We start from the raw sequence: 22,481 nt of genomic DNA, 5'->3' as shown, positions 1-22,481 counted from the left end.
GCCCAGTGTGAGTCTTCTAATTTGTTCTGGGTCCTTGGCGTAAGGGAGCACCTGATAAGCATCAGTGGCCAGTGTATAGACACGTCTCATCCACTCAGTGTTGGCTCGCATGTGGGACTCCGAGGGCCTCCAGGCTTCCTGGCGGTCTGAATCCATAATTGTGCGGTCTGGGACTGGAGTGGGCGGGTTTCCATGCGAGGAAGGAAGCCTGACTTTTCGCTCTGGGCCCTTGGTCCTGGTGAACCTGGCAGGAAGGAGAGCTTCCATGCCTAGTTCATGGTTGGGCAGACAGGCTGTGGCTCTAGGAAGTGTGTCGGCTGGCTCCAGGCGACTGCTCCAATTCTCCTCTTCCTTCCACACCAGGGTCACTGAACCTCTTTAAAAAATACGCTTTCACTAAGAGTTGCTTAGGTCCGTGACCTAACTCCCATTTCCGCCTGCAGTTTGTCTCAGGTCCGTGTTTGAGACCTTCTCTCCCCACAGAACGTAGTCCAGAGCTTGGCATACCGCTAGTGCTTGTGATGCTGCTGGGGCAGGTGACGGTGGCGATCATGGCCCTGGTAGCCATCTGGATGGGGACGCTGCTGCTGATGGTGGCGAGCACAGAGGTGATGATGCTTGGTGCTGGTGAGGAGGATGCTACTGTCCACCATGTCTCAACACCTCCTCTGAGCCCTGTGCTGAGCGCTGTAGCCTGATTTTTTACCCTCACTAATCCTCATACCTGCTTTAAGAAAAAAGGAAGTATTCTCCTAATTTTGAAGGTAGTAAGAGGGAAGCTCAAAGTCGTGCAGATGCCACAGAGCTGCACTGACAGGATCAGGCCAGTTTCCCAAAAGAGCCGTCTTCCCCTTGGTTTTATTCAATACCATGGAAGGTGTGGGTAAGTGGATTCCACTCCTTCTCATGTGGCAACACCTTGGGTTAAGGAATATGCCTGGAGGAAGATGATTTCAGGGTAAAGTTCAGCAAGCTTTGGCAGCAGTTCTCAGAGGCTTCATGCAAAGTGTATCATATCAAGGATGCCCCACCTAGATTTCTCTAATGTATGGTACGAAGAGTTAATGTACCAGAAGTGGCCACACCATGTGCTGGGAATTGGCAAATTTGTGTACTTTCAGGTTGCTAATTCCAGATTTGGGCAACTAAAGTCCAAAAAATTATTCAGCATTATTTTTGGGAACCTGACATCATAGGTTTGTTGAATTCAGGCTTAAAACCTTCAGAATGGGGGAGTGGCTTCTGCTCAGTTCATCTGTGGACTTCCTACTGCTTTAAAGAAAAGGAAGGTCTAAGAAGGTGAAGTAAATAATAGTAGTAAGAATGGCAGGAGCAGTAACCAGCAACACCAGGCACTGTGCTTATTATCCCCATTTTACAGATGACTTAGAGGTTAAATAACTCACCGGGCTTGTGAGATCAGAGGCGGGACTCCAACCCAGGCCCCAGTATCCAGCCCCATCTACCAGCTCTATCCTCCAAGACTTGACGCCACAAACAGGAAGCCGTCACGAGAATACTTGTATTGCTGATCTCCCAACTCCCAGGGCTCCGAGCTATTGGCTGGGCCCCAGTGAGCTCCCCCGAGGACACCATCATGCTGGCTGTCATTTACAGAGGACCTGGTATGACTTGTAAAAACCCATGCTTTTCTATTATTCCTACAGTGTACCTACGGAAATATTATTTTTCCCTCTTCACCTTAATTTGGTTCACAGGATGAACAGACCCAAAATAGATTGTTTATCGCAGTCTAGTGCACGGATTACGTTCAGCAGTGATTTGTTGTGCACTGTGTTCAGCCTGGTTTGTCCTTTACCCGGAGCATTCCAGTTCAGCTATAATTAAAGGCCCTTTGAGTAGAAGCTCTAGGATAGGCTGCATTCGTAGCAGAGAGAGGAGAGACGCTTGTGGGCACATTAATGAGGCATTTGGATGAGATCTGCAGCCCCCAGCACTGTGACCTGACCAGGTGTTCAGACACAGCCTTTCGGACAGAAGTTCAGGCTGAGCTTAAGATTGACACTTACACCCAATTTGTGGGAAACTGCTGGAGGGGCCTATCTGTGTGGTAGCATTTTATTTTTCTCTCCCTTTCTCTAAGGAATCTTACTTTTTTCTAAAGGAAAAGCAGTTGATTTCAGCCAGTACTTGGACAACATTAAACAATTTGGATGACAGCTAAAATGACATCATTTTAGAAAAATAAAGACAATCTGAGAGATAATGTCCAGTCTCCTTCTTTGACAGAAAATTCAGTCTCAAAAGGCCAAAGGATTTGCCCAAGTTCATATGTGAGAACAATAACTAAAACCAATATCAACCCTAGTTTTCTGATTTCTAACTTGCTACACCAGAATCTATCCTGGAAGGCTGAACCCACATATTTTTGAAAATGGCCAGACTTGGGAGTCTAAACCACTTGTCTTAAATTCAGTGATGGCTGCACATCTTAACTAGATCCCAGTGTCTACTCCCCTTTGACTCAACACTGATCTCCTGCACCAAGCAAGGTGCATTTAGAAAATATGAATATGGGCAAGATTGAAAAACTTTGTGGCTCATGGACCCATTCCACATCATGAAGGGAGCTCTGAATAAGTCTCTAGGACAGCTGTAACTTTTCTGAGAATCTCCACGTTGGAAATTTCTGTGTTTGTCCCACAGTCAAAAGTAGAACATTGAACTTTCTAGCATTTTTATGGCTGTTGCAGAGTGAGGACACCTGGGCCTTGATTTGTCTACTGGCAAAACCGTCTGATGAGAATGTACCCCCCTGAGACGACTGACTGAGTGAGTGAGGAGGACACGCAGGTGGAGGCTCAATGAGAGGCCATGCTGGCTGGGTTGTGGACGTGGTGTTACATAGAAGGGTAGCTTTGCTGTTGTGGAATATTGGTGTCGAAGGAATAGGAGAGAAAAGTGATTTCAGTAGTTGGTAAAGAAAGGAGTTGGAGTGAAACGAAGACCGTAAGACAGAGCAGTAGGTGCCTGTACTGAGGGAGAGAGTCAGTCTCAGATGGAGAGCTGCTTTTGCAGCAACAGTAAACACCAGTGCAGGTGACGGAACTGGAGAGACATTTCTCCACGGAAGACGAGAAGCCCATGAAAGACGCTCAGCATCATTGACCAGCAGGGAAATGCAAGTCAAAGCCTCAGTGAGCTGCCACTTCACACCCAGTAGCTGGATGTAAGGAAACAGCTGGCTAAAGGAGGGAGAGAGACTGGAGTCCTCACAGCTGGCTGGTGGGACCACACAAGGCACATCCGTGTTGGAGCACATCCTGGCAGCTCCCAGCAAGTCACATGCACAGTTACCATACTACCCGGCAATTGCACTTCCAGGCGTAAACCCAAGAGGACTGGAAACATACGTCCCCAAGAAACTTGTAGATGAATGTTCATAGCTGTATAATGGCCCCCGATGTCCACCAACTGACAAACAGAATGTGTGATCTCTTTAAAATGAGACGTTTCAGCGGTAGGAAAGAATGCAGGGCTGCTGGGTGCTGCGGCCAGGATGCACCTCGAGCACAGGGTGCAAGAAGCCAGGCACGGAAGGCCACGTGGTGTATGATTCCACTGATAGAACCTGTCTCCGTAGAGACAGAAGGTAGACTGGCAGGTGCCTAGGGCTGGGGGTGTGGGGATGAGTATGAGGTTTCTCTTGGGGTGATCGAGACGTGCTGGGATTAAAGATGGTGGTGATGTTCACACTGTTCTGGATATACTGAAAACATGAGTCGGGTGTATTTTGTGGTATGGGAATTATACCTCCATAAAGCTGCCATTAGAAAACCAATGCAAAATGAATATGGACCATAGAGTTTGGTCTGTCAGTGGCGGGAAAATTCGGGTGTGCATTTCAGAGATGTCAGGGCTATGTAGTGCCTCAAATGCCCTTTTGAGTGGCTGACGTGGAGGCTCACCTGCTGTGTTTGATCCTTGGCCCCTACAGGGTGAGGACCCCCGTGCTGACAGCATGCTGACCTTCATGGCGCAGACATCCGCTCTGACCTACGCTCCCGGGCCCCGGGCCGATCACCCCGGGGGCCGCCCTTTACGGATGCGCAGCTGGCTTCGGCCTGATGAGCTGAGCCCCAAGGTGGACGGCGGTGCTGACAGACAGAGCCTGGTCACTTCGCTGGGCACCTCTGTGGCTCGGAAGCCCCCAGCGCCCCACGGGGAGGGCGACCCAGGGCCTCGAAATCCGCTGCGTATGCCCTGGAGAACAGCAAGGGTCCTCTCGGCCCCAGCAGCCCTCCAGAAATGGCCTTCATCACCAGGAGACCCCGAGGACCCCCCGGCCTTTGGTGATGGTGAGTCAGCCTCCTCCAGTCCCCCGTGTTTTTGTTGTTTCTGTCTTTCCGGTACCTGCCCAGGGCCAGCCCTTTGCACTCTGCACTGCCCCCCTGGGTCACGGCCACAGCCCTTGTGGTGTGAGGAAGGGCCTTCAGCACCATCCCATCCCCCTGCTGCTGTAGGAAGGAAGGCGGTCGTAGTCAGGCCCAGCAGAAAAGGGCCCTTCTGGGGATGGCAGAAGCAAAGGGTGTGTGGGCCCTGCCCTGCAGTGTCCATCCATTGCTTCACGGATGAAGGCACTCAAACAGGTTGGGGAACGTGACCAGTTCTGGCCCCCAAACCATGTTGGCCACAGAACGTTTTGGAAAATGGAACATGCAGGCTTTTGGATTTGGCGTATGTCACCCCTCAGCACTCCTTATGGTCAAACTCGGGGCCACCTCCTGTAGTTATGGTTATTTGCCTGTCCCCAAAAGAACCCAGTGTGAAGCTAATGCCACTCACAATGCAGTGAGGCCACGTGCAGCCTTCGAAGTGATTGGCTTTCCACCTGATCCTCCAGGGCTCTCCCGCGGGTCACGCCCCTGCTGTGGCCGCCCCAAGGAGGTGTATTGACTGGCTCCGACTCTGTAAGGTGCAGAGGACTCTAGTGTGTTTGTCTTCTAAGACCATAAAATATCAAGTGAGACTCTGATAAAATATGACTTCTTCTTTGAAGACATACAAATAATAAAATTGAGCAGATAGCAGGGTTTCTAAAAAAACGGACCAAGAATCACATTAACATCAGCCGTCTATTTTCTGTAAGTGACGCCTTAATTGGATTTGCTCTGACAGTCTTCTTTTCTCCATATTGCTGCTTTTCAGCTAAGTAGGTCTCTTGTTCTCTCTCTCTCTCTCTCTCTCGATCCACAAATCCATTATGGCACCTTCTAAATGGAAGGAAAGCGAAGTTATAATTAGAGCGAGGCATGTGTGGCCATTACTAATGCTTTCTTCTCGTTCTTGTCTTGGGAAAGGAAGCTGTATACGAAGGCAGGCTGTGCACTTGCCTACGGGTTGTTTGCCCATAGATACACCATTGTACGACTGGAACTCTGAGGAGGAGGCTGTAGCCTCCAGTAGCCCCTCTCCCTCCTTTGGGGGCTGCTTTAAACCGTACACTGCTATGAGAAATCCCGTTTCCTGGCCCTGCTGCCTTCCACACTCCCATAATTACCAGCCTCCGTCAGAGGCCTTCGTCTGCTGATTTGGCTTTCCTGTTGTCGCTCAGCGTCACCCGACACCTCTGCTGTAAACACACCGCGGAAGGTCGCCCCCACCCAGCCAGTGGCCAAGCGGTGGCCTCTGGTCCGACTGCAGGCCCTCTCCATGGTGCTGACCACCCCCTGTGCTTCTCTGCTTTTGTGTTCCAGGTTATGCTGTGGGGGCTGTCTACTTCTCTCTGTAACCACCCCTCTCTGTCTCCTTTCTCCTCTCCCACAGCTTAAATCCCATTTATCAACTACTTCTCTCCTAGTTGTTGGAAATAGGAAGCCCCTACCAAAGGGATTTAAATCCATTAGAGAGCCAGGTATGTGCACAGAATGCGGCACACTTCAGGGGTCTGTTACTGCTTAGAAGGAACTTCCTGCCTCCCCGTTACTTGGGACCTTCCCATTCTTCTTGACGTCCCCCGAGGTGCAGCTCTTTGGGAACATCCTCTCTGAAAATGCTCTTCACTATCCAATGACCCTTATTAACTGCATAACGTGGTGGGCATTTTTTTCTGTGCTGACTTGCAATGTTGGTGTCTCTTCATATATACTGTTTTCCCAGCTGCACTTTATGCTTTAAAAAGAAACATGTAAAATGTCAATCACAAAATAATTAGAGTACTGTAAGATGAACCTTGTGCATTGCATCATGGGGCTTCGGCCAGTGGCAGGTCCCAGTCTTTCCTACTGCTTCTCTGCACCTGCCACCTCCCCGTCCTCAGAGGGTTCCATCTGTCTGTATCTCAACACCGTATCTCTGGAAAAGAGGAGAACACTTGTATAACCCTAACCACAATAGTTTCACCACGTATGAAAGTTAATAGTAATGTCTTAATATCATTATCTAATCAGAGTTCACGTTTCTTAGTGGTCACAAATTTTCTTTACAATTTTTTTTTTTTATTTGAAGCAGGTTCTAGAGAAGAGCCACTGAAGTGGCTGGTTTATCTGTTTAAACGTGCAGAAGTGTTCTCCCACTTCTTCTTCCTTTCCTCACAGCACTTTTAGAAAACGAGTTCACTTGTCTTGTAGTGGTTTTCACGTTCTGGATTTTGCTGATTGCATCCCAAATATAGCATGTACCTTGTTCCTTTGCTTCGTACTTTCTATAAACCTGGAGCGATAGGAGCTAGCCCAGAGATTTGACTGTGGTGTTCACTGCTCCTCAAGAAGGCTTCAGAGGTGGTGAAAACGTGCCCTTCTGTGCAGAGGACACAGTCTTGCTGTGTGTTGTTTCAGCATCAGCAGCCAAGGGCCACTCAACCTCCCTGGCAGACTTTGGCTTGGCTGTTTGAAATGCTCCATCTCTCATCAAGATGAGCTCGTACCCCACCCCAAAGGAGAGGCTCATGGCATCCTGTGCCTTCCCCAGAACACATCTCACAGTGTGCAGTGCGTGTTTGTGCAATTGTTTGGTAAATGCTTCTCTCCCCTCGTAGACCGTCAGCTTAGGAAGATGGCACACCACCTCGTCACTGTCTGCATCCCAGTACCCAGTGCGTGCCTGGCAGAGTGTTTGCTGAGTGAATGAACCAGTGGATTTGTCCACATAAATGGCCTCATTTGATTTTCATATCACCCTTAAAACACAGTATTATTTTCAGTTTTATTTTGCTGGCGAGGAAGCAGCAGAGGCTAAATGGTGGCACTGAAGACTGAGTTGGGTCACCTCGACGTCAGGTCACTGAAGACTAAATTAGATCACCCTAAAGTCAGGGCCCTGAAGACAGAGGTGGGGCTCCTAAGAGGCAACTGTAGAAATTTCAGATTTGAAGGGAGTTTACTTTGTTACTCTGGCTAATTACTCCTGGACTCTAAAGCTTTAAATAACCTGTCAGCTGCAAAGTTTAGCTTTCTCTCTTTCTTGTGTGCAAAAGTGTGTGCCTAGCCTCCAGAGGGAGCAGAGTAGCAAAGATCCCTTGGGGGCAGGGGTGTCAGCCAGTAGAGGAGGGGTAAAGATTTCTTACATTCTAATGAAAAAGAATGAGAAAAGGCCAACTTTCCTCTGAATTTGCAGTCCAGGGGCTTCCTGAAAATAACTCTTCGACTCAGTGCACTACTGGGATTTAATTGGTGTTCAATAATAGCAGACACCCAGGTGGGCCATTTCATACCACTGCCTGGAGAGCTGCCCGTGGCATTCGGCCAAGCCACCTGCGGCCCCTGTGGCAAGTGCAGGTAGATTCAGTGCACCGTGAGCACAGTTTCCATGCGCAGTCCTCTGCATAAGCCCGATTTCATCCTGGAAGCAAGTCAAAGGGAGGCCCAGAGGGCTGGTGTGCCGTGAGGTCTTAGGGTGGTATGGCCTGGACAGCAGGAAATCCCAGACCCCCAGCGTGCTGCTACCTGGTAGGGGGACCCTGGGGTAGTGCAGAGGCCCTGGAGCTGCCCTGTGACTCAGTGAAGGGACTGCCCTTCTGCAGCTTGGTCAAGTCCGACATGTGACACTGAGTTCAGGTTTCACGTACAACCACAGGAAGACCCAGCCATACCCACCCCCAGAGAAGTGGCGAAGAAAGCGACTTAATGGGTATGGCAAATATGCATTTGGTGGGAACTTGTCATAGAAAAGAGAGCTGCTTCTTCATTTATTCATTATTTACACCCATTATTTACTTCTTTTAGAAAGCTTTAAGGCAGTGTGTGAACCAGGATCACGGGAAGGACAGACAGCACACCGCAGTGCTTTAGTGTGGAATTCAAGCTTCGCTGCATCTGGGCTCTCTGGTTAAAGGGGCAGTGCCCGGTGCTGCCCACATGGGATTCCTCCAGAGAATGTCATTCTGTAATTTCTGTAATGGTCAGTGTGCTGTGGGAATCGGTTTGTGGAAGATTATTTGTTGTGCTTTTTACCAGTTATAAAACAACCAATGGGGGCGCCTGGGTGGCTCAGTTGGTTGAGCGACTGCCTTCGGCTCAGATCATGATCCTGGAGTCCTGGGATCGAGTCCCGCATCAGGCTCCTTGCTCAGCGGGGAGTCTGCTTCTCCCTCGGACCCTCTTCCCTCTCGTGCTCTCTCTCTCAAATAAATAAATAAAATCTTTAAAAATAAAATAAAATAAAATAACCAATGGTTACTATGCAAAGCTTGAATAATAGGTGTGTAGAAAGAAGACAAAAGTCACTTCAGTCTTATCTCCAGAGGTGAGCGCTGTCAGCGCTTGGTGTGCACATCCCCTCTTGGCCTCTGTGTGTGTTTGAGGACTCGTCCGAGCAGGCCGTCTCATGGTGTAGCTCTTCTTGTCCCTTTAATGTATTCCCCAGGCCTAGTTCTCCCTCCAACCAGAGATTAAGCCTCCTGGGAACTCTGGTTATTCTTAAACAATAAAAAGTTTCATGTCCACTTTTTACATTTAACTTTTTAGAAATTGTGGTAAAATACACATGACCTAAAATTGATCATCTTCCCAATATTAAGTGTACGGTTCAGCGGCGTTAAGGATATTCACATTGTTGTACAACTGTCACCAGCATCTGTCTCCAGAACATTTTCATCATCCCAGATGAGACTCTGTCCCCATCTCCCTACCCCAGTCCCGGGCATCTACCCTCTACTTTCTGTTTCTATGGGTTGGGTGACTCTAGGGACCTCATAGAAGTGGAATCACACGGTATTTGTTCTTTTGTGACAGTTTTATCTCACTTAGTATAATGTCCTCCGGGTTCTTCCATGTTGTAGCAGGCGTGAGAATTCCCTTCCTCTTTAAGGCTGAGTGAAATTCTGTTGTATGGATAGCACCATACTTTGTCCATCTGTTGATGGACACTTGGCCTGCTTCTACCTTTTGGCTATTGTGAATGTTGCTGCTATGATATATTTAAATTTCTAAATTACCTTTTGCATTATAAAATTAAAATGTGCTTATTTTGGAAAGATCCAACTAGTACAGCGTGTACAAGGGGAAATCTGAAGTTTCCTTTCCCGCAGCCAGTCCTTCTATGACTGCTCCACACTCAGAAGTAAACTGCCACACTGTCTATGTGTTCTTCAAATTTCCCACCCAAAACCAATGATCCCTACGTGCACCCATACGTCTGTATTTATGGGATCCCAGTGTTGAAAGATATTGGAGCTTGCCCTTTGAACTTTGGTTAGTTCGGATTCCCTCTGTGTCAGTATCTCTGGACCTGCCTCCTTGCTGGAAGATGCAGTGTCCTTCATATCACTGCTCTGTTGTCCAGTTAATGAGCTTGGAGCATGCTTGTCTCATTGCATATATTGTTAACATTTTGCTGCATCATTAAATGCATTTCCATTACATTTTTTATGGGAGCATAATAGTCTATATATGTATGTACCATAATACATTTAAATTAGTTCTATATTTATGCAGTTGACCCTTGAATAGTGGGGATTAGGGGTGCCAACCTTCTGAGTGGTTGAAAATCTGCGCATAACTTTTGACTCCTCAAAACCTTAACTACTAAGAGCTTATTGTTTTACTGATAACATAAACAGTGATTAACGTATATTTTATATGTTCTGTATATTACATACTATATTTTTGCAATAAAGTAAGCTAGAAGAAAGAAACGTTATTTAAGAAAACCATAAGGAAGAGAAAGTACATTTACAGTAAAAATCCATGTATAAGTGGACCTGCATAGTCCTAAGCTGCATTGTTCAAGGGTCAACTGCATATCTATTAAAATATATATTGTTTATTGATCTTTGCTCTTCACATAATACCATGATTAACATCCTCATGCATGGATCTTTTCAGAGCATGGAACCTTGATTGTGGTTTTCCCCAGGCTCAGTGGTCAGAGTTTTAACGAAGCCTAAAGTCACTCTTTTTCCTTTTTTTAATAGACTATTTTTACAACAGTTTTAGGTTCACAGAAAAATTAAGTGGAATGTATAGAGATTTCCCATATACCTTCTGCCCTCACACATGCAGAGACTCCCCCATGAACAATATCCCCCACCAGAGTGTTAAATTTGTTACAACTGAAGAGCCTGCATTGACAGATCATTATCACTATAGTTTAGGGTTTAGTTAAGGTTCATTTTTGGTATTTTACATTCTGTGGGTTTGGACAAATGTACACTGACATGTATTTGTCATGATAGGATCATACAAAGTAGTTTCACTGCCCTAAAAGTCCTCTGTGCTCCCCTGTTCATCCCTCCCCCTCCCAGTCCTCCAGCCACTGGTCTTCTCTGTCTCCATAGCTTTGCCTTGTCCAGAATGTCTTAGCGCTGGAATCACACAGTGTGCAGTCTTTTCAGATTGGCTTCTTTCACTTAGTGATATGCATTTAAGGTGCTTCCATGTATTTTCATGGCTTGACAGCTCATTTCTTTTTAGCACTGAATAATATTCCATCATCTGGATGTACAAGAGTTTAATTTATCCATTAACCTACTGAAGGACATCTTGGTTGCCTCCAAATTTTGGCAGTTATGAAGAAAGCTGCTATAACATAAACATCCATGTTCAGGTGTTTGTATGGACATAAGTTTTCAGTTCCTTGGGGTAAATGCCAAGGAGTGTGGTTGTTGGATCTAGGAGTTTTATATTTTTGTGTTGTACAGTTAGGCTTGTGATACATTTTGAGTTAATTTTTTGTGAAGCGTGAAGGTCTGTGTCCAGATTTACTTTTTTGCATGTGGATGTCCAGTTGTTCCAGCAACATTTGCTGAAAAGACTGTCTTTGCTACATTTTATTGCCTTTGCTACTTTGTCAAAGATCAGTTGACTATTCTTATGTGGATATGTTTTTGGGCTCTTCAGATCTATATGTCTGTTTATTTACCAATACCATACTGTCTTGATTTCTCTAGCTTTATAGTAACTCTTGAAATCAAGTAGTGTCAGTCCTCCAACCTTTTTCTTCTCCTTCAATATTGGATTGGCTATTCTGGGTCTTTTCACTTCTCCATGTAAACTTTAGGATCAGTTTGTCAATATCCACAAAATAACTTGCTGGGATTTTGATTGAGATTGCATTCAATTATAGATCAAGTTGGGAAAAACTGATATCTTAACAATTTTGAGTTTTCCTATCCATGAACATGGAATATCTCTCCATTTATTGAGTTCTTTGATTTCTTTTGTTAGAGTTTTGTAGTTTTCTTCAGGTACATCTTGCAAATGTTTTGGCTAAAGTCATTCTTTAAACTCAAATCTCAATGATGACAAGTAAATAATTATGGAACCCACCTGAGGGGATGATACATCATACACAATTTTCTAAACAGTTAACTAGAGCTAATGACAAATAATATGCAGTATGCCCATCGGTAGAAGCTCCCAATCTAATTCTTGCTCACTGATAACATTCAAAATCAAACCAAACAGGAAACAAAACGTCTAACCAGTCTGTTGGAATTTTTTCTTTATCATCTTGACTCCACACCTTGTGGAGCCTGGACTAGGACTTAGGAGAATTTAATTCATATTATTGCTCTGCTAACTTTTGGCCTAGGTATTTCATATGCCAGTTTCTTCCCCAACACACCTCGTTGTTTTTCCTATTCAGGTATCTTACTATATTACAGGTTGAATGGCCAAGGTAATGAGTATTCTCCACCCACCCCTCCCCCACCATCTGTACTAAAATGGATTCTGTTGTACTGATGTGGAATGTTTACTAAGGTGGAAGTCTAAAGCACTTTCTTTAACTACTGGCTATGCAGTCTTCTAACTATGTGACTCTTAGCAAGTTTACCCATGAATTCACTCATTTGCAGAACACCTACTGAGCACCAGCCAGTCATACAGCTTTTCTTATTCTCTTCCCTCATTCATGATAAGAGTGTTGTGATAAGTGTGTTTTGGGCCTCTTCCTATTTGAACTTCCCATGGTTATGAAGTACTGCGTTTGCAAACTGTGTTGTTTACTTTCCCATTTATGCTGATGGTAGGAATCCCAGCCCAAAAACTCATATGGAGCAAAGAGCATACCCTGCATCCCCCAGTCTCAGGAGGGCACTGAACCAGGACTTTTCATGGTGACCATGATAGATTATAATATTGGAAAACCAGATTCAAGTGCTTCTGTTGTCCTGGAGAATATATGCCCACATTTTGGGGTCATTTTCACTTGAAAGGAAGCATTACTGCCTTTTTCATTTTTGAAAAAAGTCCATTCACACTTGAGTGGAGGCCAGTGTTGCTCTAAACACTTTTGGTTAAAAAAAAAACAAAAAAAAACAAACAGGACCAAATTGAGCACATAGTCACTGGAGTAAAGAGGCTGCTCAGAGCCTGCCCCATGAGGAACTCAATAAATTCTTCATCCTGGCTTCATGCCCTCCCCCAGGGTATATGAGCACCTTCTAGAACATGAGAAGAAGGCACCTGTGTTATCAAAGTACCTCTCCTTTTAGTGAGATTTAGTCCCACATTGGTATAAAATGCCTAAAGCCTTTATTTTAGCTCACTGCCATGCTGTGGGGTCAGCAAGTGGTCTACTCCAGCCCAGGGTGAAGGAGAAGCAAGAGCAGGAGAGGGGAGTCTGCGTATCAGTCTGTGGCTTACACAGCAGGAAAGTGACTCCTCTTGTTTTGCCTTCTGATCCCACCCACCTGCCCAGATCCCTGAAGTAGATGCCCCTGAATGTGTTGCTCAGCTGTGCAGGGAGAGCAGCTGTATGACTAGGGAGCCTAACTCTGCATTGCCTCAGTCCCATGCCCTCCTCCTTGCCTTTGAGACCACTTTCCTTGACTTCTGCACCAGCAAAGAGTCACTGTTCAGATTTGAATGGAACCTGGGGAGTCATGCACTCTGCCCCCACATGACAAGTATCTTTAACAGCATCTCTGGCAGATGATCTTTCAGCCTTCCCTTAGGTACATGTGACCTCATTGCTTCCCTGGGAGGTCCATTCCACAGGAAGCCTGATGTGTTTTCTAGAAAGTTCTTTACATAGAGTAGTAATGAGTTGAAATTTGCCTCTTTTAGATGGAGAGTGAGTAGGGCACCTAAAGATAACTTACTGCAACCATTATTACTATCACTTTCCAGGAAGGCCTCCTGGAACAACACAGAACAACAAGAGCGCTCTCCTTGCTGCCTGCCACCCTCATGTATAATGTCATCTTCCTGCCACATTTCCACCCTGAAAATTCTGGGTTAGTGGAGACCACTAATTCTGGTAATTTTTGCCTTCCAAAGGCATAGAGTGGGTCTTGGGAAAGAGCTGAAGGGTCAGAGGCCTCTTTCCTGTGAGATGTGAGGATATCTGTGGCCCCCACAGAGTGGAGCTGGGGTCTAGAGTCCCCAGGGCACTGTGGACAGTGATTGGTTTGGATGTGAGTGTAAGTTGGGTTCTTAGCTACAGGTAAGTATTAACCATGCACACCTGGTCTTCCACCAGATAGAACTTGGCTAACAAGAGGGAGTTCGAAAACTCTTGCCATTCAGAGGGTATGTCTATGACTGCGATCCAAATACTCTGCTGGTTTAGCCTATTTGGCAAATGTAGAAAAAATTCAGTTACTATTCTTGGCCATCTCTGGAAAGTTTTATATTCTAGTCTGACATTTGCCATCCAGCACATGTCCACGCCACCTTTCCTTGTCACAAGTAGGTCAGTTAACATTGTGAGTATGAAGATTCATGTTAATGGGAATTTCAATGAAACATCCTTTAGAAAGCAATCTGTCAACCCCACCACCAACTGAAGTGACAAAATTAATGCCAAACCTAATTTCATTTTTTTGTTGTTGTTCTTTGTCTCAGTATTACATGTACTAGAGAGACTGGGTGATGGAAATGATGATGGTGCTGCTAGTGATGATGGTGCTGGTGGTGATGATGGTGCTGGTGGTGGTGGTGCTGACAATGAAGATGGTGATGGTGGTGATGGTGCTGGTGTTGATGGTGGTGATAATGATGGCGATGATGTGATCGTGGTGGTGATGGAGATGATGGTGCTGGTGTTGATGATGGTGATGATGTGCTGGTGGTGATGCTACTGGTGGTGGTGATGGAGATGATGGTGTTGGTGTTGATGATGGTGATAATGATGGTGATGATGTGGGGGGCGGAGCAAGATGGCGGAGGAGCAGGAGACCTGGATTTCGTCTGGTCTCAGGAATTCAGCTGGATAGGGATCAAACCATTCTGAACACCTACGAACTCAACAGGAGATCAAAGAAAAGAATAGCAACAACTCTCTGAACAGAAAAGCGACCACTTTCTGGAAGGTAGGATGTGCAGAGAAGTGAATCCGAGGCGATATTCGGGAGGATAGATGGCAGGGGAGGGGGCCTCCATCGGCCGCTTCTGGCAAGTGATAGAGCCGCGGAGCACAAAATCGGAACTTTTACAAGTCGGTTCCGCCGAGGAACGTCGCTCCAGTGGCTAAGCAGGGGGTGGAAGCCTCGCGGGACAGTGTGGTCTCAGGACCCTCGGGGTCACAGGAAGACCGGGGGTGCCTGAGTGCGCCAGAGCTCCTGGGTATCAGAGTGGGGAAGCTGGCTGCAGAGACGCAGCTGAGGCACGGGCTCTCAGCTCGGGGTGGCCATAAACTGTGATCCGCGGCCCAGTCGGGCCACTGCTCCTCCAGCAGGGACCCAACAAGCGGCAGATCCAGGGAGACTTCCCTTCCTCCCCTGGGAGGAGCGGCACGAGAGCGTGCCGTGGGGATCTGCTGGGTTTGGAGACTCTGCACCGAGTCGAGTGCCAGAGATAGAAATGCTCGGTCACAGGTCGGGTGAGCACAGAGTGCTGCTGGAGACCGGGGAGATGGGAATGATTGAGTGCTTTTCTCTCGGGGCGCACTGAGGAGTGGGGCCCCGAGTTCTTGGCTCCTCAAGGGCGGAGATTGGGAGGCCGCCATTTTCACTCTCATCCTCCAAGGCTGTACCAAAAGTTTACAGGGAACAAAAGCTTCCAAGAGCAAACCCAAGCAGATTACTTAGCCTGGACCGACAAGGGCGGGGCAATTCTGCCTCTGGCAAAGACATTTGGGAACTGCGGCAACAGGCCCCTCCCCCAGAAGATCAGCAGGAACAGCCAGCCAAGACCATGAGAATGGCAGAACTCCAGTGCTAGGAGAATACTGCACATAGAATTCATGGCTTTTTTACCATGATTCTTTAGTCTTTCAAAGTTAATTTTTTTAACTTTTTTTAAAAATTTTTCTTTTTCCCTTTTTCAACCAACATCATCAATCCCTTTAAAAATTTTTTTTTTTATTTTTCACTTTTAGAGTCATATTCTATCCCTTCATAGTAGTTACCCTCATTTTTGGCATATATATAAGTTCTTCTCTCTTTACAATTTTGAGATACAGTTTCTTCTAACAGATCAAAATATACCCTAAAACTCTAGTGTATGGCTTTGTTCTAGTACCTGCCTGATCACATTCTCTCCTTTTTTTCTTTTCTTTCTTTTTTTTAAATCCTCTTCTTTCTTTTTTCAAACAACTTCTTATCTTATCAATTCCTTTTATAAAATTTTTTATAATTTTCATCTTTACAGTCATATTCCATCCCTTCATCTTATCAACCCTTATTTTGTACATATGTAAGTCTTTATTTCTTTAAAAATTTGGGAGGCACTATCTTCTAACAGACCAAAATACACCCAAAATCTAGTGTGTGGCACTGATCTATGCACCACCCTGATCATATTTGATCATATTCTGTTTTTTGTTTTGTTTTGTTCTGTTTTTATTTTTATCTTTATCTTTTTCTTTTTTTTTCCCTCATTCTTTTTTCTTTCTTTCCCTTTCTTTTCCCCTGGTTTCAGGTCTCTGATTTGTTTAGAGTATATTTTCTGGGGACGTCATTACCCTGTTAGCATTTTGTTCTCTCATTCATCTATTCTTCTCTGGACAAAATGACAAGATGGAAAAAATCACCTCAACAAAAAGAACAAGAGGTCTTGTACCGTCTGCCAGGGACCTACTCAATACGGACATTAGTACGATGTCGGACCTAGAGTTCAGAATCATGATTTTAAAGATACTAGCTGGGCTTGAAAAAAGCATGGAAGTTATTAGAGGAATGCTTTCTGGAGAAATAAAAGAACTAAAATCTAACCAAGTTGAAATCAAAAAGGCTATTAATAAGGTGCAATCAAAAATGGGTGCACTAACTGCAAGGATAAATGAGGCAGAAGAGAGATCAGCAATATAGAAGACCAAATGATGAAAAATAAAGAAGCTGAGAAAAAGAGAGATAAACAACTACTGGATCACGAGGGCAGAATTTGAGAGATAAGCGATACCATAAGACAAAACAACATTAGAATAATTGGGATCCCAGAAGAAGAGGAAAGAGGGAGGAGGGCAGAAGGTATATTGGAGCAAATTATAACAGAGAACTTCCCTAATGTGGGGAAGGAAACAGGCATCAAAATCCAGGAGGCACAGAGAACCCCTCTCAAAATCAATGAAAATGGGTCAACTCCCTGACATCTAATAGTAAAACTTACGAGTCTCATAGACAAAGAGAAAATCTAGAAAGCAGCTTGGGAGAAGAGATATGTAACCTATAATGGTAGAAACATTAGATTGGCAACAGACCTATCCACAGAGACCTGGCAGGCCAGAAAGGACTGGCATGATATCTTCAGAGCACTAAATGAGAAAAATATGAAGCCAAGAATACTATATCCAGCTAGGCTGTCATTGAAAATTGAAGGAGAGATCAAAACCTTCCAGGACAAACAAAAACTAAAGGAATTTGCAAACATGAAACCAGCCCTCCAAGAAATATTGAAAGGGGTCCTAAGCAAAGAGAGAGCCTAAAAGCAGCATAGACCAGAAAGGAACACAGACAATATACAGTCACAGTCACCTTACAGGCAATACGATGGCACTAAATTCCTATCTTTCAATAGTTACCTGAATGTAAATGGGCTCAATGCCCCAATCAAAAGACACAGGCTATCAGATTGGATTAAAAAACAAGACCCATCGATATGCTGTCTGCAAGAGACTCATTTTAGACCCAAAGACACCCCCACATTGAAAGTGAGGGGGTGGAAAACGATTTACCATGCTAATGGACACCAAAAGAAAGCTGGGGTGTCAATCCTTATATCAGACAAATTAGATTTTAAACCAAAGACTGTAATAAGAGATGAGGAAGGACACTATATCCTACTTAAAGGGTCTATCCAACAAGAAGATCTAACAATTGTAAATATCTATGCCCCTAACATGGGAGCAGCCAATTCCATAAGGCAATTAATAACAAAAGCAAAGAAACACATTGACAACAATACAATAATAGTGGGGGACTTTAACACCCCCCTCACTGACCTGGACAGATCATCTAAGCAAAAGATCAACAAGGAAATAAAGACTTAAAAGGACACACTGAACCAAATGGACTTCACAGACATTCAGAACATTCCATCCCAAAGCAACGGAATACACATTCTTCTCTAGTGCCCATGGAACATTCTCCAGAATAGATCACATCCTAGGTCACAAATCAGGTCTCAAGTGGTACCAAAAGATTGGGATCATTCCCTGCATATTTTCAGACCACAATGCTTTGAAACTAGAACTCAATCACAAGAGGAAAGTCAGAAAGAACGCAAATACATGGAGGCTAAAGAGCATCCTACTAAAGAATGAATGGGTCAATCAGGAAATTAAAGAAGACTTAAAAAAATTCATGGCAATAAATGAAAATGAAAACACGGTCATTCAAAATATTTGGGATGCAGCAAAGGCAGTCCTAAGAGGAAAGTATATAGCAATACAAGCCTTTCTCAAGCAACAGGAAAGGTCTCAAATACACAACCTAACCCTACACCTAAAGGAGCTAGAGAAAAAACAGCAAATAAAGCCTAAACCCAGCAGGAGAAGAGAAATAATAAAGATCAGAGCAGAATTCAATGAAATAGAAACCAAAAGAACAGTAGAACAGATCAATGACACTAGGAGCTGGTTCTTTGAAAGAATGAACAAGATTGATAAACCCCTGGCCAGACTTAGCCAAAAGAAAAGAGAAGTGACCCAAATCAACAAAATCATGAATGAAAGAGGAGAGATCACAACCAATACCAAGGAATTATAAGAACATATTATGAGCAACTCTATGCCAGCAAATTAGATAACCTGGAAGAAATGGATGCATTCCTAGATTTGTATCAACTACCAAAACTGAACAAGGAAGAAATAGAAACCTGAACAGACCTATAACCACTAAGGAAATTGAAGCAGTCATCAAAAATCTCCCAACAAACAAAAGCCCAGGGCCAGATGGCTTTGCACGGGAATTCTACCAACCATTTAAAGAAGAATTAATACCTATTGATCTGAAACTGTTCCAAAAATTAGAAAGGGAAGGAAAACTTCCAAACTCGTTTTATGAGGCCACTATTACCTTGATCCCAAAACCAGACAAAGACCCCATCAAAAAGTAGAATTACAGACCAATATCCTTGATGAACATGGATGCAAAAAATCTCACCAAAATACTAGTCAATAGAATCCAACAGTACATTAAAAGGATTATTCACCACAACCAAGTGGGATTTATCCCTGGGCTGCAAGGTTGGTTCAACATCCGCAAATCAATCCACATGATACAGTATATTAACAAAAGAAAGAACAAGAATCATATGATCCTCTCAATAGATGCAGAAAAAGCATTTGACAAAGTACAGCATCCTTTCTTGTTCAAAACTCTTCAGAGTATAGGGATAGAGGGTGCATACCTCAATATCATAAAAGCCATCTATGAAAAACATACAGCGAATATCATTCCCAATGGGGAAAAACTGAGAGCTTTCCCCCTAAGGTCAGGAACACGGCAGGGATGTCCACTCTCACCACTGCTATTCAACATAGTATTAGAAGTCCTAGCCACAGCAATCAGAGAACAAAAAGAAATCAAAGGCATCCAAATCAGCAAAGAGGAAGTCAAACTCTGACTCTTTGCAGATGATATGATGCTTTATGTGGAAAACCCAAAAGACTCCACCCCAAAACTTCTAGAACTCATACAGGAATTCAGTAAAGTGACAGGATATAATTTCAGTGCACAGAACTCAGTGGCATTCCTATACACCAACAACTAGACAGAAGAGAGACAAATTAAGGAGTCAATCCCATTTACAACTGCACCCAAAACTATAAGATACCTAGGAATAAATCTAACCAAAGAGGCAAAGGATCTGTACTCAGAAAACTATAAAATACTCATGAAAGAAATTGAGGAAGACACAAAGAAATAGAAAAATGTTCCATGCTCATGGATTGGAAGAACAAACATAGTGAACATGTCAATGCTACCTAGAGCAATCTACACATTCAATGCAATCCCCATCAAAATACCATCCACTTTTTTCAAAGAAGTGGAACAAATAATCCTAAAATTTGTATGGAACCAGAAAAGACCCCGAATAGCCAGAGGAATGTTGAAAAAGAAATGCAAAGCTGGTGGCATCATAATTCCGGACTTCCAGCTCTATTACAAAGCTGTTATCATCAAGACAATATGGTACTGGCACAAAAACAGACACATAGATCAATGGAACAGAATAGAGAGCCCAGAAATGGACCCTCAACTCTATGGTCAACTCATCTTGGACAAAGCAGGAAAGAATGTCCAATGGAAAAAAGACAGTCTCTTCACCAAATGGTGTTGGGAAAATTGGACAGCCACATGCAGAAGAATGAAACTGGACCATTTCCTTACACCACACACAAAAATAGACTCCAAATGGTTGAAAGACCTAAACGTGAGACAGGAGTCCATCAAAATCCTAAAGGAGAACACAGGTAGCAACCTCTTCGACCTCAGCCGCAGCAACTTCTTCCTAGAAACATCGCCAAAGGCAAGGGAAGCAAGGGCAAAAATGAACTATTGGGATTTCATCAAGATAAAAAGCTTTTGCACAGCAAAAAAACAGTCCACAAAACCAAAAGACAACCGACAGAATGGGAGAAAATATTTTGCAAATGACATATCAGATAAACGGCTAGTATCCAAAATCTATAAAGAACTTATCAAACTCAACACCCAAAGAACAAATAATCCAATCAAGAAATGGGCAGAAGACATGAACAGACATTTTTCCAAAGAAGACATCCAAATGGCCAAGAGACACATGAAAAAGTGCTCAACATCGCTCAGCATCAGGGAATCCAAATCAAAACCTCAACGAGATACCACCTCACACCAGTCAGAATCACTAAAATTAACAAATCAGGAAGTGACAGATGTTTGCGGGGATGCAGAGAAAGGGGAACCCTCCTACACTGTTGGTGGGAATGCAAGCTGGTGCAACCACTCTGGAAAACAGTATGGAGGTTCCTCAAAAATTTGAAAATAGAGCTACCATTTGATTCAGCAATTGCACTACTGGGTATTTACCACAAAGATACAAGTGTAGGGATCTGAAGGGGTACGTGCACCCTGATGTTTATAGCAGCAATGTCCACAATAGCCAAACTGTGGAAAGAGCCAAGATGTCCTTCGACAGATGAATGGATAAAGAAGAGGTGGTATATATATATACAATGGAATATTATGCAGGCATCAAAAAAATGATATCTTGCCATTTGCAATGACGTGGATGGAACTAGAGGGTATTATGCTGAGTGAAATAAGTCAATCAGAAAGACATGTATCATATGACCTCACTGATATGAGGAATTCTTAATCTCAGGAAACCAACTGAGGGTTGCTGGAGTCGTGGGGGTGGGAGGGACAGGATGGCTGAGTGATAGACATTGGGGAGGGTATGCACTATGGTGAGCACTGTGAATTGTGTTAAGACTGATGAATCATGGACCTGTACCTCTGAAACAAATAATGTAATATAAGTTAAGGAAAAAAAAAAGAAGATAGCAGGAGGGGAAGAATGAAGGGGGGAATCAGATGGGGAGACGAACCATGAGAGACGATGGACTCTGAAAAATAAACTGAGGGTTCTAGATGGGGGGGGATGGGTTAGCCTAGTGATGGGTATTAAGGAGGGCACGTTCTGCGTGAAGCACTGGGTGTTATGCAGAAACAATGAATCATGGAACACTACATCAAAAACTAATGATGTAATGTACGGTGATTAACACAATAGTAAAAAAAATGATGGTGATGATGTGGTGGTGGTGTTGGTGATGGTGGTGGTGGTGATGGAGATGATGGTGCTGGTGTTGTTGATGGTGATAATGATGGTGATGATATGGTGGTGGTGATGGTGGTAGTGGTGGTGATGGAGATGATGGTGCTGGTGTTGATGATGGTGGTAATGATGGTGACGATGTGGTGTTGATGGTGATGGTGGTGGTGGTGATGGTGATGATGGTGCTGGTGTTGATTATGGTGGTCATGATGGTGATGGTGATGATGATGGTGATAATGATGGTGATGATATGGTGGTGATTGATGGTGATGGTGGTGGTGGTGATGGTGATGATGGTGCTGGTGTTGATGATGGTGATGATGTGGTGGTGGTGATGGTGATGGTGGTGGTAGTGTTGATGATGGTGATAATGATGGTGATGATGTGGTAGTGGTGGTGGTGATGGTGAGGATCATGATGATCATGGTGACAGTAGTGATGATCATGGTAGAGATGATGATGATGTGTGTTTGGACATGGCTAAATTGTGTGCTTTCATATACGCATGGTGATAAAGACATTTAAGAGCAAAAGCTGTTATACATGAACCACATCTTCCTTGTTAAAGCAATATTGTAGTGAGGTTATCTGCACATTGCTTATTCTCTAAAGCTTATAACATTTTGTCTGGGTGACCCTATTAAGACATATAATTTCTGTAGGTCAGGCTTGCAGCAGTTGTGCTTGTGAGTTGATCTCCTCCAGGCCTTACATATTTGATGTCCTGACATTTGTGTAATTGCTCTGCTAGAGCCCACTTGGAGCATTGAAAGCTACTTAAAATGTCATTATAAGCTGCCCGGGTCTCAGAATTATATGGTGCTGTTGATGGAACAAAAGAATGTTCCACTTTGATGCACGTGGTATTTGATTGTG

General features: G+C 44.3%; 1 protein-coding gene across 4 annotated transcripts in view; it reads left to right on the top strand.

Moving 5' to 3' along the window:
- PTPRN2 (protein tyrosine phosphatase receptor type N2) overlaps positions 1 to 22,481 on the top strand; it is an 809,200-nt gene that overhangs the window by 319,095 nt on the left and 467,624 nt on the right. For all 4 annotated transcript variants that reach the window (XM_035723337.1, XM_027574319.2, XM_035723336.1 and 1 more), the window contains exon 6: positions 3,959 to 4,319. In XM_035723337.1, coding sequence (XP_035579230.1) covers positions 3,959 to 4,319 — 361 coding nt within the window. The remainder of the gene's footprint in view (positions 1 to 3,958; positions 4,320 to 22,481) is intronic.

The sequence above is a fragment of the Zalophus californianus genome, chromosome 12 (assembly GCF_009762305.2).
Source record: "Zalophus californianus isolate mZalCal1 chromosome 12, mZalCal1.pri.v2, whole genome shotgun sequence".
In the NCBI taxonomy this organism is placed as follows: domain Eukaryota; kingdom Metazoa; phylum Chordata; class Mammalia; order Carnivora; family Otariidae; genus Zalophus; species Zalophus californianus.
This window is presented reverse-complemented; position numbering and strand designations above follow the sequence as displayed.